The sequence below is a fragment of the Rhea pennata genome, chromosome 11, assembly GCF_028389875.1.
Source record: "Rhea pennata isolate bPtePen1 chromosome 11, bPtePen1.pri, whole genome shotgun sequence".
Classification (NCBI taxonomy): Eukaryota; Metazoa; Chordata; class Aves; order Rheiformes; family Rheidae; genus Rhea; species Rhea pennata.
Window position 1 is genome coordinate 16,647,087 of NC_084673.1, and position 18,940 is coordinate 16,666,026.

Below are 18,940 nucleotides of genomic sequence, written 5' to 3' on the forward strand. Positions count from 1 at the left end.
GATGTGTAACATGTTTCTTTTCAATGGCAGTCAACTTTGACAGTCTATTAAAATAGTAATGAGCTCTGACGTTAGGTACTTTTTGCAGCTGAGCACTTTTTTCCGCAAGGAAGTGAATTAGCTGGAAAAATCCACTGCATAAAGTGAACAGAGTTTTGTGATACCTGCTTATTCTCAGAATAGCTGGAGCTGCTGTGGACTAGTCTGTCCAACCACTAATGGGGTTGTAAGTGGCCTAAAAATTAAGAGTAACATGTATAGTGACCAGCGGAATGTATTTCCACTAACTCATTGTTACGGTTCATATTCTTAATTGGGTCGGTAACTGGTTATGACTTGGAATGGTTAAATTCTGTTGAACCTTGACTAACACATAGAAACTTAGGTTACTTCTGATCACAACTAGGGATATGATTATAGGTAGGGAATACAGTTTAATGAGTAACATATACAAATGATATTTTGGATATGTTTAGTTCCCTGGCCTGGGGCTTCCACCTACTTCTGCTAACATCAAATAGCAGTTGAGAAGGTCAAGACAAAAATACACCCAAAGTAATACAGTCAACGTGAAAGTAAGTAAACGAGACGCGCCAGCGTTAAGCAGAAATTGAGCAGTAAAAATCTGCAGTGGCAGCACTGAATAAAGAAAACCGTGAGATTGTGTTTTGTGGTTGGGGCTAAAGCAGGGCCTCGCTGTTGCAGAGCAGCAGTGCGTGGACCGCCTGGCTGGAGCGAGGTGCCCGCTCTGCGGGGAAGCCTGCCGAACTGCGAAGTGCGGGGGCAGCTGGGGCTTTGTGAAACACAACTCAGAGCAGCATGTCTTTGTAACTATTCCTAGGAGAAGCACTGGTTTCCAATATAGCAAATACAGCTTTTTTTTTGATTGTTTTTAATGCATGCCATTATTACACTGAAATTCTGCAACTGCCACTAAAAATGCTTGTAAAAACATAGGAAAGTTGCTAAGATGTAAAATGCAATTTGTAAATGTTTACAAAATTCACACAATTTATTTAACTTTGGTAAAGTAATAAAAGGGTACATGAGTCACAATCTTTATATGCTCATAAGAAATAATGGATACAGTGCAGAATATTGCATTTACACTAAATGTTTAGTTTTACTCAAGCAGAAGGAAACAGGTCATTGAACAGACACCCCCCCCCGTATTATTTTAAACGTAAAAATGGAATTGTCCTTTGAATTTAAAGCAGCAATGTAATGTTTGCTTAAAGAGTCCTTAGAATGCCTTAGATTAGATTGATTAGAGAGAAGAAAAAAAGAATTTGTGTAACTTCCTAAGGTTAGTACTTCTGTCAAGTGAAAAACAATGACAAAACCATTTCCTTATTATTTCCTTGCCACTAAGTTGTGCTCCCCTCAGAAATTCTACTCGGCTTCTCACCAGTATGCTGCAAGTCCTGTCCTGTGGTGTCCTCCTGTCCTTCCAGCCCTATTTAATAGACAGGCACAAATAGTTTAGTGTGTGTTTGTCAGAAGTGAGACAGGACTGTTACTTCCAAGATATACCAATAAAAGGCTTTCTGTTACTAAGAAATTAATGTGCCCTCCAAATTCTAGTTTTTGTGGGGAGATTTATCAAGAGAAGTGTTGCCTATTTTAAATAGCACATAATCTTCTTAACAAGATCTAACTCAGGCAAACGTAATATAAAAAGGATGAAGTTCTAGTATATTAATTATTTCCAGTACCCAAATTTATAGGCACTGTACTTCAACAATCAAAAAAAAAAAAAAAAAAAAAAGCTACTAGGATGTTCTGCATACGTTACTGCTTTAAATCCTGTGAGTTGTATTACTGTCTCCAGCCATTTATTTGTCTTCATTGTTGGAGAAACGTTACACGTTTGCTTCTGGATAAACAGTGTCATCCTTTATTAATACACTGATTTGTATTTGACAGTGGAATGATAAGGTTAACACATAACATAAAGGCTTGCAAATGCACAGGATTAAAAACAGCATTGTAAAGTGTGGGTGTACTTTGAAAAGTGAGATCAGGGACTGCAGTGCTTATTTTTCATTCTGACAGAATCTCAAATTTGTTAGGATTACAAGTACAGAGAGATTGCAATTCAAAATCCAGCTGTTTTTTTCCTAGCATGTAAACCATTTTTAGAATCCAGCTGTTTTTTTCCTAGCATGTAAACCATTTTTAGACTCCAAAAGCCACTTAGTTCTTAGGTACCTTTTTGTCTGTATCAAGGTCGAATGTAAATGTAGACATTTAGCATTAGAGTCAACGATCTGATGCAAAGGAAATCAAATCTTCTGGAAATGAGTGAAATACCAATTTTTAGCCCTGAAGTAAGCAGAGTTGAGAATGCTCAGGCTGAGCAGCTCAGATCTGAAAGCTGTCATCTGAAATCACTTCCTGGAGCAGCACCACACTTTACAGGACACCGTGTCATGTAACAAAGCTGACCTCTTTTTTGTTACGCAGGATGCATGCAAAATCCGTTCGAATCTAGACCAGTCAGCGCAGTCATCAGCTGAAGATTAAATGAAAGTCACAACAATAATTGCAAATTCCTATCAGCTTCATCCTACATTACATGGTATTGAATTTTATCCATGTGAGACTTGCATCCTGGAGAACTAGCAGTGGGAGTTCCCTATGTGCAGCCCATAATATAGCTACAAAAACAGTGCTTATTCAGGATGCTGATTCAATCCATTAAAAAAGTTAAAATTAGTCTTAAAAAAAATTCCCAACCAAATAGAAGGAAAAATAAAGTGTCTTCACTGCATTGTGTTTCAGTGACCTGTGCAGTTCCTGATGCTCTTTATAGCAATACAAGGAAAATTTAGGCAGTGCAACCACCCAAAACATTTGACTTCAGCATTATTTATACAAGAATTCTGAGGAGGACATCTAACCGCATTTCACCTCCCATCTTAGGAAGCATCCTGAAATAAACCAGATTTCCTATTAATGTTTACCCCTCAAAAAAGCAATATTCCAACTGTCCTGCTCTGATACACATGAAAATATCCCATGACGTTACCTCTTTCTGTCAGTAATAGTGCTACAGTTTGAGAAACTGTCCTGGCTCCTACTAGAACCTCCCTGTGTGTGTGCGCAGCCTGCAACCAACAAGCGACCTGAGCTAGGTCCTGCAGCCCCCTCAACAACTGAAAGCCAAAGGTCAAATGAAGCAAGCATCAAACTGAGCTGTCTGCAAGCACCATCACCTTAAGCAGGGCAACTATTTGATCCTGGCTACCCTTACCTCAGCTTGGCTCAAGATGGAGCAAGGCAGACCACAATATATCATGTACATTGTATCACTTTATTAAAAAACGAGAACCTCACTGTAGAACACGGAGTCTGGAATTTAGGTCACTCGTTACTCATCAACACTGAAACATCAGCAATATGTCTCCTTCCCCATATCCAGCTGTTAAACCTCTAAAATAAGTCTTGCAGAAAGAGCAGTCCAATCTGGTATCCACATCTGCAATTCTCTTCTTTATCTATCCTCCCGTTCCCTCCCACAGTGAAATATAAATACAAAATGTTCGCAATTATTTCAATGGCAAATATTTCCTTCTTCTTTTCTCCATTCTTTATGGTGTATAAGGTGGTGGCTTTTCAAAAGGTGGAAAATATGGTGGTGAATAACGAGGCGGTGCATTAGAGGACCACATATAGCTGGGAGATGGTGACACTGACTGAGGGTCATCTGAAAGGCCAGAAGGAGTAGAAGCTGGAAACACACTGGAATGCTGCAGGGAGAAAGCAAGATGACTGTTGTCAACACCACATTTGAAGAAGAGCCTTAAAAGCATTAGGTTTTGCTTAATTTAAAAGGACAGTGGTAAATCAATACTTCATTTCCAAGCAGTAAAATTTTATTAACATTTCAAGATTCAATTCTGGAAAACATATGCACATACAAATAAGTTTACAAATATCTTGCTGTATTTGAGGTAAGCACAGTCTGTAGGTAACAGTTTTGCACAGGATTCCTTACACTTCTGCTGTTTACCTGCTGCATTTCATAGAGGCTGGACAATTGAATGCAGATTAGTTTCACATCTTGGGTTTCACATATCAGCCTGTGGCAACAATGATTAAGCTGCAGATAATTTATTTTTGTACCACCTTTTCTCTTTATCACTAATTTAAAAAAATGCAAGTTAACGACAACAAAATAATGTATTCCTTCAGTTAGCAAAAAGCTTCAAAAGATGGAGAAATAAAATTTGTGTATGCCTGAAAATTAATGTCAGCTCTCCGAAATATCTTCGCTATCAAAAACACCCTAGGTCTGAAGTCTTAAGCCATACGACACCGGCGCTATCAGAAACCTGTGAACACGTTGTACGCTGTCCAGAAACAGGCCAGACTAATGAGCTCTGCATACATAAGGAGACACGGCCTCATTCACTCCTCTGACCGCTACAGCTGTATTTTCACTCCTGACGATCACCCGCCCGAGCCACGGCGCGCTCCCCGCTGCGGCACGCGGCCGCGCCGAGGGGCCGCCTGCGGAACGGCGTCTGGAAGGCACTCGGTCCCACCGCCGGCGCGCCGCGCGGCTTCCGCGCCCCCCTCGGACTCGTCCACCTCCCGCGCTGCGGGCACGGACCGCGGACCCGCAACGCGCCCAGCATAAAGCCTTGACAGAAACGCAGCGGCGAGGAGGATCCGCGCTGCGCCGCCGAGCGCGTGGGAGCGCACGCCGCGGGATCGGCGCCGGAGCGGGGCGTCCGCACGCGCGAGGCTGAGCTGCAGGCAGCGCAGGGGGTGGGAGGTGACTCCGCAGTTCTGTCCGGGGGGATGGGGAATGACTGATTCTGCAGTAATAACAGACTGTTTTCAAACAGCATTTGTGTTTTTTTAAATATGTCACTTCTCTAAAGCTGATCTGTTACAGTTTAATAAGCAGATACCTAATCAGTGAAGGCCTGGCTTGGTCACGTAGGAGTCCAACAGAAAGAAAGCCTTAGAAATCGTTCTCGCTCCCATTTAGATAACAGCAGCCTTCCCTCATCCCCCAACTCCCGCCAAGCCCCGTCGCCGAGAGCCTCCAGACAGCGAAGGCGTCTGGAACGGTATCGCCGCAGCGGGCTCAGCTTTCGACAGCAGGTAGCGAACGCAGCCTTGGGTTTGAAACGCTACAAGGCGCCCGTGTGTCGCTGCCTAGCAACAGCCGCGAGCCTTCGCCGAGAGCCGGCTTTGTCGCCGCGGCAGAGCAGGCCAGACTTGCTTTGGCTTCGGATGGCAGCCTGGTTTATTAATGAAGCTGGCCGCGGGAAAGGCTGCGCCCGAATTCTTCTCTTACCAAAGGGAATAAAAGGCAGAAGAGGCCACTGCTGTGATGAAGCCACTCACCCGAATTCACTTTGCAGTGCCAAACTTTGCTCACTACCTGCAGAAGTCAAAATGTTCGAGGACCAAAACTTTTTCAGCTGATTGTCCCCTGGCCACCAAACCACGCAGACAGAGCAAGAAATAATATACGGGCCACTACGTTCACCAGAACCACCTGCCACGTCCCCGTCTAGGCCCACTGGAAAGGCTTGCTGCCTTTGGCACCACGAACGGTTCTGTTCAGCGAGGTGCCACGTCATCAGCCACGAGAATCCAGGTACCGCACAAACACTAACGGTGTCCGACTCTTTTTCCAACACCAGCCGGCTTGTGTGCCTCCAAACCCACACGGTTGGCTCTGTCATTTTGAAGTTGTGTGAAAGCAAAGATTTTGCACAAGTACAAATATTCCTAGGAATTCTGGAGTTTTTCAGTTTTTTTTTGTTTTCCCCTGGGACAGATGAGTAGAATGACTGGGGAGCGGTGTGAACTGGCTAAGCTCTTGCAAGAGGGAATGCAACCTTTAAAAGGTTGGTTCCACTCAATAAGACACGGGAAGCAACACATGAGAAGGTGGTCAGGGCGGTTCAGACATTGCTAAGATCACAGAGTAAGGCTAAGAAAAGAGTTTCCCTTCCAGAGGCCTCTGTGTCAGCACTCAGAGCACAACCCCCATCTAGGAGTTGGCTAAGTTGAGGAGTTTAGCCAGCTGAGACCAAGGTCAGCTCCTTTGCCGATAAGAGCTGTTGTGAAGACAGCTAAATGCAAGGGCTGGTTTTCCTTGCCCTTGGGAATTGCTTTTACACTCAAGCATTACTGCTGGCCCCCACCTGTGTTAACCATCAGGGAGTGGTGAGGCCCAGCAGCTCCACAAGAGAAGGTGAGCTGGGAGCAGAGTACAATAAGGCAACAAGCAGCGACACCGCCAACAAGGAGTTGAGATGCAGAGCGGCAAGTTTGGGTCAAGATCAGGGCCAGAGTCAGGGGTCAGGGTCAGACACAGTCCACTGATCACCCAGCAAGTTCATAGTAATGATGCAAGTCTGAGGTTAGGCCAGGAAGCCAAGCTGGTAGGTCCAGGTCAGGGTCAGACTCATGGAGGCAGGACCAAGCACAGATGTAGCTGCTGCACAGCTACAATGCAGTGCATGTGGGGACCAGCAGTGAAGCTCAGCTTAAAAGCAGTTCCCAAGAGCAAGGAACGGCAAGTGCTTTCTTCTACCTTTCTTCACAACAGCTGTTACCAGCAAAGACTCTGCCCTTGGACTCAGGCAGCTACAGCCTCTAACTGCGCCAACATCAAAGGCGGGGAGAGGGGGGGAATTCTCTGTGCCCCGACACTCAGTTAACGCTTTCATGCAGGCCTTCATGCTTCCTGGAGCATCAGTAGGGCTCAGACTGCAACTGGCTTTGAAAGTGGAAGTTGGCTACTTTAAATTTTGATTACCTTGCATTACACCCAGCTTTTGTGCCAATTCCCAAGCCCAAACCTGTCTGTTACCACTGCAGAGAGAACAGTGAGAGTCAACTACCTTTTATCCGGCCAGCTGAGATATAAGCACTAGGGGAGCCCTAGTAGTCCGTTTAGTTGAAAAGCAGAGCAGATCCACTCATGCTGAGCTCTCTGCTGGTTCAGTACAGACAAACTCAGAGTTAAACAGTGGTTATTATAAGCTGAGTGTCTGACAAGAGAGCTTAGCAGTAGAGCTTGTTTTGGTACACTCTATGGTTGGCTTCTTTGTAACTGTATAAAGTTATACAACACACTTGATAGTCCCAGGCTACACTAATATCAAAGATAGGTCACGAACCTGTATAAACAAGTCCTGGAAATTCTGACATTGGAAATGTTCAAACCTTTCCAGGAGACCCTGACAACAGTGTTGTCCTGAGCCACTATCAGTGAAGACAGAAAGGTTTAGATCCAAGTTACCCATAGGGCATGGCTCTGAGGAAGGAGCTTATTAGTTTACAGCTCTGTGGCTCTTAGAGATCTTTCAGCTGATGTCCAAGAATCTCCAGCCACAATGGTTGTAAAGAAAAGGTATGATGTGTTAAATCACTGTTACCACCATAACATCCACCTGGCAGAAAAGCTGATGTAGGAACTTGCCATCTGCTTCAAAAAGCAAAATCTCAGAAGCTGACAGCAAAGTTCAAATCACACTGTTTCTAACTGCACTGCTCCATAACTCAGATGAGAAAGGTGTGAATTACAGTTGAGGTTAGATTTGCAGGTTGCTACTGGATCTTTTCTTAGACCAGCTGAAGTATGTGGAAAAAACAGAACTTCTCAATCACATACATGTCTTCAGAAACTCAAAGACCCTAATTCCAAAAGCTTGTCTGTCTCTCAGACACAGCAGCAGAGCAGTTGGTCTCAAAGAAACTAGAACCTGAACATCTTGCTTTGTCTCTGCCCTCAGAGTGCCATGGGTACCACAAGCACTTCCTATTTTTAATGTGGCCTCTACCAGTGAATGACAAGGAAGGCAGGTGGCATATTCTGTTGCCTCCTCCTCAGAGATGAGCTCTCAGGAAAACATTTTCTTAGTAAGAGGGAATGCAGCCAAGGATCAGTGGCTAGTAGGAAAGATTTGGTATTCTCTGCACGAACAGAAGAATTAGCTATGTAAACGACAAGGGAAGTTAGCCCTCTGGAATCTGCAGACCAGGCTATGCTTAACCCTGTAGCTAAATAAGAAAACAACCTGCATTGTTCCATACCTGAAAGTCGTATGCGGAATAAGGAGGCAGATGAGGAGTGCTGTGGTAGTAGGTGTTGTAAGATGTCACCTGTGGCCTTGAATAGTAAGATACTGAAGGATGTGCATTTTCAACCGTACAGTTCAGTGTAGGAAGGGAGGGAGTCTGTCAAAACAAAAAGAGAATCTGAGCTTGCTAAACAGGACCTCTTCAGAGTCACAGAAAACTGACAGCTGAATGAAAGCAGAAATGATTTAAAGGAGCAGTGTGTTTCTTTAGGGCCCAATTCTGCGGAATTAACAACGGGCAATCCAGTCTCCCCTTAGGCAGCAGGCAAGTCCTGAGGTCATTTATTCTTTAGCCATCCGTTGTTCCCTTTTAGACTCTCCAGAACAAGCCTGGCAATAGCCCACTGCATGCTAGTACTGAAACAAAATGACTGTTTATAGAGTGAATTTTCAAAAATAGCAGAAGGAAACAATTGATTTTGATTACTCTGTTATTTACTGAATTTTGAGATCAGCATATTTCAACTCCTTTTGAACACAGACACTTCTGTCCACCTTTTTGCAGTTTCACAGGCTATCTGGTGTGGACCAAATCTCAAAGAACACAATGTACTGCTGGGAACATGTCTCCTATTTTGTTTGGGAAGATTTTGGGAGGTTTGAAAAAAAAGGTAGAAAAGTTCAGAATTATGAAATAAGGCACATTTGCCAAAGAGTCCAGATTTTATTTGTAAGAAAAATATATTATCAGGACAACAAATGTCCTTTTCTGGGCATCTTATTATTCCAAATGAGTCAAAGGGAACTGACTGGAAACCCAAAATTTGTCTATTGAATACTCAATTTTCCCCTGGATTTGTCCTCTGCTGAACAAAAACGTATGGAAGGTAACAGACAGTCTGGCTGAGTGAGAGTATTTCAAAACTCATGTTGTCAGTACAGCATTTCTTTCATCATCTGAAGCTCGAAATCACTTATCTGGTTTCAGCCCCAGTTCAATTCCTCAGATTTTGCACCATGAGGAAACTAGATGGAGAGTTTCAGCCAAACAGGGCTGTTTAAGAATACTGTAAAACTCAGAACTCTACCACTGCCATAAAATCATCAACTCATGAGCACCCACCACTGCCAGTCATTTTCTTTCAAAAGGTCAATGCCATGAAAAGGAAGATCATTTTTTAAGAAACAGCTCATTTTTAATCCTGGCATTGCCAACACCTCTGAGAAAATTCCTTTTGAAAATGCAATTTCCCATTTCTATTCATCTTTCCTAACTGTGTTCAAGTGCTGACATCAGATCAGAAAACTGACTCATCTTCACTTTCTCCTTACAGTTACTTCATGTCCTTCTTCCTGGCCTGATTGCAGTGATGCATAAATGATTTACTTTGAAATACCAAAAGCTGTTTTCATGAGTCCTCTTTAAAAAAAACAAAAACAAAAAACAAAAAACAACTAATTTGCCTATTTTGTTTCCTTTAATGTACAGAGAAACTGGTACCATCTTACCATGTCTTTAAAGCCTCCAAGTATCGCTGCTGTAATGATCCCTAGAAATAGCCCCACTATGTTCAAAATTGTTGCGGACCAAAGCAAGTGGTAAAGGTGGATGATGTCCTGGCAGCTGCTGACATCAATATATTCATAGTAGCCTCCAGAGATCTCTACTCTGCTGGATTTGGAAACAGTAACAGTAAAAAAAAATGCATCACGCAGTAACATCTAAGCAATTGCACTGGACAGTAAAATGCATTCTGTAATTTAGTGATAGCCTGGGCCTAGCTTCTGAGAAAAAGGGATTAGATCCTACTAGATTACATCCTTGAGGCATCTGAGATCTCCTTGCATGACTGTGGTAGAAGAGCTTGATCTGCAAAACAAACTAGTCCTGCAAGCCCTCCAAATGCCAAAATGCTCTTGAGTCTGCATCTGCCTTATTTCTATTATCTGAAATCTCCTTAGAGCCAGGCCTTCATCCTAGAGGCTTCCTAGGTGTTTAACAAATCAGTCCGGGAATTATCCAGGGAAACCAGTCCATGTCCAGAGAAACAGCAGCTGTCCCTTAGGGGCACAACACTGGCAGCTTCTTACAGTGACATCAGCAGCCGAGTGCGACAAGAGTACAGGAAAGCACAGCTGGTCTTCTGGTGCAGCAGGACATGGCCACGAAACACGGCCTTCTTGGCCCTCCGTGCTCCCAGTATTCACCCTTTGCAACTCTATAACGGCATGGACTGCAGGACCTTTGGGACCCTGGTAGAGGTTCCTCTGCTCACACTTTTAAACTTTTCCATATGAAGAAAAGAGACAGAGAAACTCAGCTGAATCATATTTAGAAATGAATCATTATTCTGGAATAGGGAGAGTAGCTCTTGCCAATATGTGGGCCAGAGTCTTAAAAGCTGGATTCTTCACTAATGACTTCTCTCTGATTGCCACTTGGGGAAACAGGCTGGCTTTTAGTGTAATATATCAGATGTAGTGGACTACAGCAAATACACCTTCAGAAAACATACATCTCAGGAACAAACAATTCTAAGGGCTTACGAATGACTTATCTCTCAGCTCACATTTGGAGTGAGGCTCAAACCACACAAGACCTTTGAGAAAACTGAGAACAATTGGCTCATATTTAAGGTCAAGAAGTAGGAGCCTGGAAACCAAGAGATCCAGGCTCAGCTCCCCAGCAGACTCCCTGAAAGGCCTGCAGGAACCTGCATCGTTTCACAAGAGCCATTTTCCTTTCGTCATTACTAAATTTCAGGTTTTTTTTTCTTTCTTTTTTTTTTTTGTATCATTTGTGTAGCACCAGGTAAAATTAAGATTATAACAACTGATGTAAGAGAGGAGAAAGTGAGAGGCAGAACCATGAACCAACCTGATTAACAAAAGAGGATCAATATGGAACAGTTACAAGTATTTCCACTCCTGTCACTCCTGTAACTTCTCTGTGCATTACTCCCTTCACATAGTAAACAGGAATGTGTTCTGTAAACTGTCCAAGGTACCTATGAGCTTTACCTCTCTGTAGTGGTTAGCACAGAAATAAAGTCCTACAGGCCAGAAACCATGGATTGCTCTTCTCAGTGCAGCAAACTATCCTGCCCCAGCAGCATTCTTTGATCTAGCCTCCACCACAGTCAGTGGTGGGGCCAGTCAAACCAAGTGCTATCAGAGATATTAAGGCTTAAGCAGCTCTAGGCAAAAGACAACACTAAGAAAATCAATTTACTAATTGGCTGCTGACACACATTAGAACCTCCAAATGACATGCTGCAGTGCATGCTCCAAGCTCAGTTAGCTTAGGCACATCAGGCAGATTCAATGATAGTGTGATCACCATGCTGTGGTGTTCTACTGGTAATGACCCTCCTGACACCTCTGCAAAGCACTGGTGCACTTTTCACCCTTTTGTGACCATGAAAGACGTTGATGGGGCAGAGAGGAAACTGATTATGAACACGCAGGTCATAATAATAAGTATCAATATGTATCAAGTACAGTAAGTAGTAGCCTGGGGACCTTCCTTCCTGCTACCAGAGGTGGGGGACGATACAGTGATGTAGATGAGGAAGAGTATCCCAGTTTTTATACCTTCAATCTTCTGAAACAAAATAAACCTCAATGAAATAGTGGTGCCAACAGAGAAGGAAAGTGTTAGAACAAGGGACTCTCAGCAGGGGAAAAGCTGGGGAAAACAACAAGAATAGAAGTACCAGGAACTCCTGCCCTCTTCACCCTTCCAGCTAGGCTGGCCTGTAGCATGCTCACATGCAGCTGGAGTGAATTCAGTGTACTTCATAGACCCCTTTACTCTTACTTTCTCACGCTTTGACTGGGAGTCTTGCAGCAAGCAACCACAATGTAAATCCTCTTCCTACAACAGCTGTTATTAATAAATACTTTGTTTGGGCCTTATCCTGTCCATTCAAACATCTGCAAACCAGCATGACCACTGCTTGCTCTTCCCATGGCTAGGAATGGTATTTTCAGCTTACTCACTTTCCACAGTTGTACAGGTCACAACAGAAGCAGGTGTTGGTTTTTATTTTGGGTGTGCAGGGTGCACGGCGTTGTGGGTGACAGATTGCCTGTGTGAATTCAGAAGAAACACATAGGGAATACACATGAGGATACAACCACCACACAGTTTCTGCTGCTATTTGGCCTGCTCGATGTATAGATTTTGCACTGGTATCAAGACTAGCCCCAGGCAGATTTTTCTTTCCTTACCTGGCAATATAGCTCCTATGAAGTACACATTTACATAGGAATAAAGACACTTTTTCCCACCCTTCCTCCCACCATGGAGAAGATGCAAATAAGCATGTACTTGCATAGGAAGGGGGTTGTGCAACTTTTACAAACAGACCAGATCTAGGATGATGCTACCTGAGAGAAAAATTCCCATGTTGGCAAACAGCTGAAGTAAAGAGATCAGTTGTCTGCCTGTGGGTAGTACTGCTCAGGTATACGTGGGAGGGCCCAAAAGAGAACGGACCCCACCCATGTCATTGGACAGTACTTATTTTGCACCTCAAACAGACATTTTAATTTGAAATATAGTGGTTATTCAAAACCTGAGAGAAAAATCTCAGAGGAACTCCCAGAACAGAGCAAAGACGGTCAAAGATGTCCACAGATGCATTATCACTACCTGTCAGGAATGGCTGCCCCTGCCTGTCTTCTTTAGGGAAGCCATTAAGACAGCAGAGGTGTGGATGAAGATGCATGCTCTTTATACACTTAGAAATTACTGTTGTCTGGACTCTCAATTCACCATCCTGCTGCTCTTGTAATGTATGGATTGCTGAAGATCTATATAAATTGGTGCATTTTCCCCTCTCCCATCGCCTCCTCTCTACCAGCTCCTTCATTAGGATGGTTGTGCCAAATATGGAGCAAGACCCACACTGACTTTCCTAGCACTCCCTCCCTCCCAGGCCCTGCTTCCCACCATCTCCTTGATCCGCAGAACTTTGGGGAACTACAGCAACAGCCCAGCAGCTGGTTTCTCCACCAGCAACACAAAGCCAGGCTCTTCAAGGAGACAGAGTAGTAAAACCTGCTCTTACCTCCGGTGGGGTTGTACTCTTGGAATAATACTGACATCGTCCTGCGTAGAGCGGCCTCAGGTCCTGCCAAAGAAGAAGTACCAGACTTAGCGTTGCATTATGATCAAAACCAGAAAGGGCAACCATGCTGCCAGCCAGTCCGTCTAACGGAGATGGGTCAGAGTCAGAAGCGCCCTGCTCTCACACCAGCACCTGAATGCAGTGACTTTTCAGTAACCTGGCAGCCCCTTCCTTCCCCCCCCAGCCTCAGATAATTTTTAACTCTGGTCTTTTGAGACACATGTTTACTGAAGTTAACATGGGAGGAACAGGCTGGCCTCCTTTGGGTGACAGCAGCTACCCTGAACTGATTTATCCTTTCCTCATTCCCCGGGCACATCCCAGAGCTGGCCAACATGTTCCTGGGGGTCCTTTATGCTGACTCATAACAACCTGTCATTAAATTGTTGGTAAATTTGTCTTTCTGGGCTCTTGAGGAAATTATGGGAAATCTCTGGGAGATTATCAATAGTTCAGCCTGCAAAACAACGTGCATTAAAATCTCACTTAGGGGAAACGTGTACCCCAGGCCAAAACCTCAGAGAAAGCAACACTAAATTTGTATCAGCATCAGCAAGGACAGTGGTAGCTGCCCTTGTCCTAGGCACACTGGTTAATGCATCATGGGGACAAACCCTTGCTCAAGGCCCTTCCTGTGAGCTGTGAGACTTGCTCTGTGGGTGCCTGATCCAAAACTTACGGTGGCAAGCCACAGCAGCAGCAGGCAAAAGGGAACACTATGTGCTGGTGTGGCAGGAGCACATCTCGAGTGAGATGACATTCTTGGACGGTTAGGAGGTGAAGCGAGGCCAAATTCTGTTCGTTAAGCAAGAGGCAGAAACCAGAGCCCTTGTCATTCCAACTGCACAGCTCTCGCTGCTGCAGACACACAAACATCCCTGCGGCTGGCAGGGAGGAAGTGCCAATTCATGCCGATACCCAGCCCATGAGGTCAGCATCTAAAATCACAGAGCAAGTCTGCAGAGCTCATACTCATGGCCAGGATCAGCCAGGAGTCAAAAAAAGTTTCCCATTTTTATCAAAGCTAATGTTTCACATGTCCTTGAAATGGGGGACAGAAATGGCCAAGACCTGCTCATCACACCCAGACAGATGGCGACCTACCACGCAGCTGAGCAGAGCTACCCTTTCCCCTGTCAGCAAATTCTGCCTTCAAGTCCATCCTTCTACCATTTGGACACTCAGAGGCAAGAAAGAGGAGTCTCTTTTACTCAGAAGAATAAAGAGCTAGCTGACATATGGAAGGGGTAACTGACTTTTCAAAATTCCTTTCCATTCTGACTATAAATAAACCTCAAATCTATTTTTTAATACCATTTCACTAAAAATTCATAAAACAATAGAAACCAAACAGCAGAAATGTGGAGGAAAAAAAAAATGTTTGCAGTTACACATTTCAATTTAAAACTTGAAATGGAATTATGATTTTTTTTATTTTTATATTAACAGTCTGAGGTTTTTGCATGTCACTGTTCTCGTCATCAAAGCAGTAGTTTTTTGGGTTTTTTAAGTCATTGAATGGAAACTCGGAACTGACTGAAAGTGTTACTCTACTACAACATACAGTGGTTCAATTAGCATTAAGAACCACTTCTACCAAAAATAAGATGAATGTTTGTTTGTACACTGTCATTTTGCAATACTCATAAATCACAGTATATGTTGCAGTTTTGAGATTTACTAACATAAAACATACACAAAAATACTGTGTGTAACAAAGGGTTAACATCTTAATGCTTAATTGCTTATTTAAAAATCTTTCTGTAAAGCTGATACATTGCTCTAAAGTTTTTGATTTATAACCGCATTCAGCATATGACATATATTTGTAAACTGTAATGTGGTCTGATGTAGAATGCAGACACAATGCTTGTCTTCCTCGAGTAAAAGTATTGCAGGACCCTTGTTCTCCTGGGAGCACTTACTATGTGCCTGGCAGCAAAGACTCCATCTACTATGGCACAGCAGAAAGCAGCAATGACGCCAAAGCTGATGAAGACAATCGATGCAACGAGCTGAGAAAGGAAAACAAAGCAAAGTATCATCTGCCTCTCCACAACCAAGTGTTTCATGCCCTTTCCACAAGGATTTATAAACCACAGTCAATAAGCCCTCAAGCAATCAATGGCCCAAATGTTTGCCCAGGCTGCACAGACTTGTCTCATTGACATCAATGGGATCTGTGTCTCAAAGGAAAGTCTGTCCTTAAGTGGAGGTAGAGGCATTGCAGCAGAAGTAGCAGCATCTTGCCAGACAGGATCTCTGGAGAACTGATTCTGTAACATAAATTTACTTATGATTCCCAGGTGCTAACCTTAGGCCGTGGATATACCTCCTCTCCCGGCTGCTGCTGTGCTTAACTCTTCCCTGAAAAGGAGGATTTTTCTCTTCTCCCTCCACTTCAAAGAGCTGCCACGAGAGCTGCTCACTATCTCAGCCCACGAGCCACACTAGCTTCTGCTGAAGCCAGCAAGGGCCACAAAACCTCAGGGACTGTTAGGGCTGAGCTCTAGCACAACGATGGATTAAGGGCAGGAACTTCTTCAGCTGGCAGGGAAAGAGGTGAGCGCACAGCCGTCATACCATAAGAGGGGTTTGCCTCAACAGCCAAACATGAATTTATAGAGCTGGCTCTCATGTTTTATTCCCATGACAAGCAGACTAAAATATGTTCTCTCTCTCTCGTGCCCTTCCTCATCTATAGGTCATGCTGTACGAACACAGGACCTTGTTGCATGGGAACCCCTGTGGTGGGACTGGACATTCAGGAAAGAATGCTTTTATGCAGCTGTATGCACAGAAACGTAAGCCAGCCTACACCCTCGCTGCAGCCCAGCTAGGCTCCTCTGTGCTGCTTAACTACAGCCAGGCCCTGAAGGGTTGCTGCAGGGACAGACCACAGGGCTTACCAACGCGGAGGGACTGCAAGAACAGAGCTCTCTATCTTTAGCTCAAGCAGTAAATTCAGATGTGCCTGATCCTCCTTTGCTAGTCCCATCCTACCAGTTTGTAAAATTAGGGCTAAAGCATCCAAAAAAAAAAAAAAAAACAGGAGTACTCAATCTGCAACCCAGACATGCAAAATGAGAAGAAATGAGAAGCCTCTACTCCCACTTCCCTGCTCTAAACACCCCACCACCACCACGTAAGCAGCAGCCTTCAGTTGGAGGAACCACATATGAATGCTGATGTGACCTCTCCTTGCTCCTGCGCTGCAGCTCAGCCTCTGCCAAAACACTTCAGACCACCTCTCTTCACGCGCAGAGCTCAGTGCCCATCACCACCCTGCCAAAACGTTGCCGAGGGTATTAACAGGCTCGTGGAGGGAAGGTAAGTGTGGCATTCAAATGTGACTCACTTCCAGCGTCTGCGAGGCCTCCTTGGCATCAGCCACTGTGGTACTGCACCTTGTGCTAGGAATGAATGTCCTCTACAAAACATCGGTGTTATGTCCCGGGCGCTAAATATCAGGGGTTTGCCGGAACTGAACAGAAGGGAGACACTGAACAGGGAGACCAAAAAAAGGGGGTCACTGCGGGGCGACAGAATTACTTTGTCAGCAGCCAGCTTTTGCCTTTCAGACAATGCAGCCCCATAAACAGGTTCACAAGGACATGGCTTGGGAACAGCAGCATCTCCTTTAAAGGAGAAGCTTCCCCTTGAAAGCTTTAGTGAGTTTTCCCCCTGTGGTTTTTCACTCTAGTGATGCAGCCTTCAATTGCTGATCTCTGGCAGCTGTTAAAAATGGCTTCTCCACAAACAAAAAAAGTGATTTTTTTTTTTTTAAAAAAAAGGAGCTTCAAGCAATAGTAAAAAATAATAATATAAACACCACACTAACAACTAGCCTGGCCAGCACTGACAGATACCTTGCATCTCCTGGTATGGGGCATATTTGTTACAGAAATCCAGGTGCTGAAGTTACGAGGCCACTCCAAAAATCTCATTTTCTTTCACTACACAAAGATCAAGTCCTCAGGAAGACAAACCAAAACCCTTGGCAAACACACGCCAGAAAGGATCTAAATGCATTTTTAAAGTATCTCAGGATTTGAAGTTAACCACACCATTTTCACCCAAATCACCTTACATCATTATCTTCCTCCCCTTGCTGCGGGCCCCCTGGTCAGCTGTGCACTTGCAGGCAGTGGCTCAGCAAGCCCCTGCCTGTCAATATGATCCTGAAGAAAAACAGGATATTTCTCTATCTGAAACACCGTTTTTTTTTTTTTTTTTCCTACTGGCTGAAGTGGCTCACAAGGAGAACAGAAGATCCTCAAAGGCCCTAGAGAAGGCAGGGGTGAAGCAGGGGTTTCTTTTTCCCTCTCTGCAGATGATGTGAACCAGCCGCAGGAGGTTGTCTCATAGAGGCATGATCAACTACAGAAACTGAGGAAGCAGCACCGTGGGGAGCAAAAACCCAGGCTGGGGTCTGGACACATTTGTGTCCATCCTGCCCACATGAAAGCAGACCAAGAGCCAGAATTTGTCCATCTGCTGGACCAATATTACCAAATAACAGCTTGCACCATAACCAGTGCTTCCTTGATCTGGAAGAAAGCAGCAAGATGATGCAAATGGCTGCGGTGGAGAGATCCGCGAGCCAGCGAACAGGCAGCCAGCCACAGATCAAGGCGCTCAGGCTGCACCGCAGGGGACTCTGACGGCAGCAGAACAGGGAAGCGCCGCTCGGTTCGCTTTGATCACGCCGCCGAGACAGCTCCGCAGGCAGGGCGCGCACAAAGGCGAGGGCAGGCAGCTGTCACCCCTCTACTCCCAGGACGCAGCCCTGCTCCGGGGAGCCGCTGCCTGCGAGCGGAGTAATGAGCACGCCCCGCCAGATGCCTTGTTAGCCAAACTTGCAAGTGGAGCAGCCTGAGCAAGGCCAGCATCAAAACCCGTAAGGCAGGAGACTGGCAAAGGCAGGACCTGCAGCTGACTCGAGGTGCTACCACACATTTGAATGATACAAGATCAGAGAGGACAATTTAAGAGAAAAACGGAAGGTAATGAGGCAGAGAGGCGTGAGATGGAACAAGAGTGTAAGACAAGGAGAGGAGCCAAAGAAACTGAACAAAGGGGCTCAAACGAGCGCAAGGCAGAGGGGGAAGAGAGGGGAAAGGGGATGTTTCTGCATCCCACAGTCAGCACCCGAGGAACCAAGGGCAGCCCCTGCCAGCCTCCAGCAACATCCACGTACAGACCAGGCCAACTGGAGCAGCAGCAGTGGAGGTGCAGGAGGGCTCACCTGGGGCAATGGGAACAGCCCCCGTACAATCGCTCATTTCCATTAGCTTCAAAAAAGGAGAAAATAAAGCAGTTTTCTAGATGAAGCAAAGTATCCAAGACTTCCACTGCCCCACTGCAAATAAAAACTGCAGCAGCAGTTAGAGCAGACTGTAACATTAATCCGGTGAGCATATAAACAAGTTACTGTCACTAGCAACAAGCTGCTATTGCAGAGTATCAGGTCCTGTGCTGGGAATCTGCTGTTTCTATTAGCTATCAACGCTAGCATTTCCTCCCCGCTCAGATCCATTTCATGCCCTTGTCTGGAATACAAATTGCACTATCAATTATAACAGTTGCACCAATCCACTGCCACAACCAGTGAAACCACAAAATGGGAGAAAGCACAGCTTCTTACAGTCTCTGCGCAAGGAATGGCTTTTATGGCCTCAGTTATTCTGTACAAATTTCGGCCTTCCTCTGTACTTCTTTGTCTTATACATGCTCGAAAAAGGGTCT

At 44.8% G+C, this 18,940-nt stretch overlaps 1 protein-coding gene across 11 annotated transcripts in view; it reads right to left on the reverse strand.

Moving 5' to 3' along the window:
- Positions 1 to 983: 983 nt before the first annotated feature.
- The window catches only part of TMEM255A (transmembrane protein 255A), a 31,427-nt gene continuing 13,470 nt past the window's right edge, over positions 984 to 18,940 (reverse strand). For 8 of the 11 annotated variants that reach the window (XM_062584785.1, XM_062584788.1, XM_062584791.1 and 5 more), the window contains 6 exons: positions 15,118 to 15,207; positions 13,133 to 13,195; positions 12,060 to 12,148; positions 9,567 to 9,729; positions 8,071 to 8,214; positions 984 to 3,752 (listed from right to left, as the gene is read on the reverse strand). In XM_062584785.1, the coding sequence (XP_062440769.1) occupies positions 3,594 to 3,752; positions 8,071 to 8,214; positions 9,567 to 9,729; positions 12,060 to 12,148; positions 13,133 to 13,195; positions 15,118 to 15,207 (708 nt within the window). In that variant the 3' untranslated portion in view covers positions 984 to 3,593. The remainder of the gene's footprint in view (positions 3,753 to 8,070; positions 8,215 to 9,566; positions 9,730 to 12,059; positions 12,149 to 13,132; positions 13,196 to 15,117; positions 15,208 to 18,940) is intronic. The other 3 variants (XM_062584786.1, XM_062584796.1, XM_062584792.1) reach the window with 2 other exon arrangements.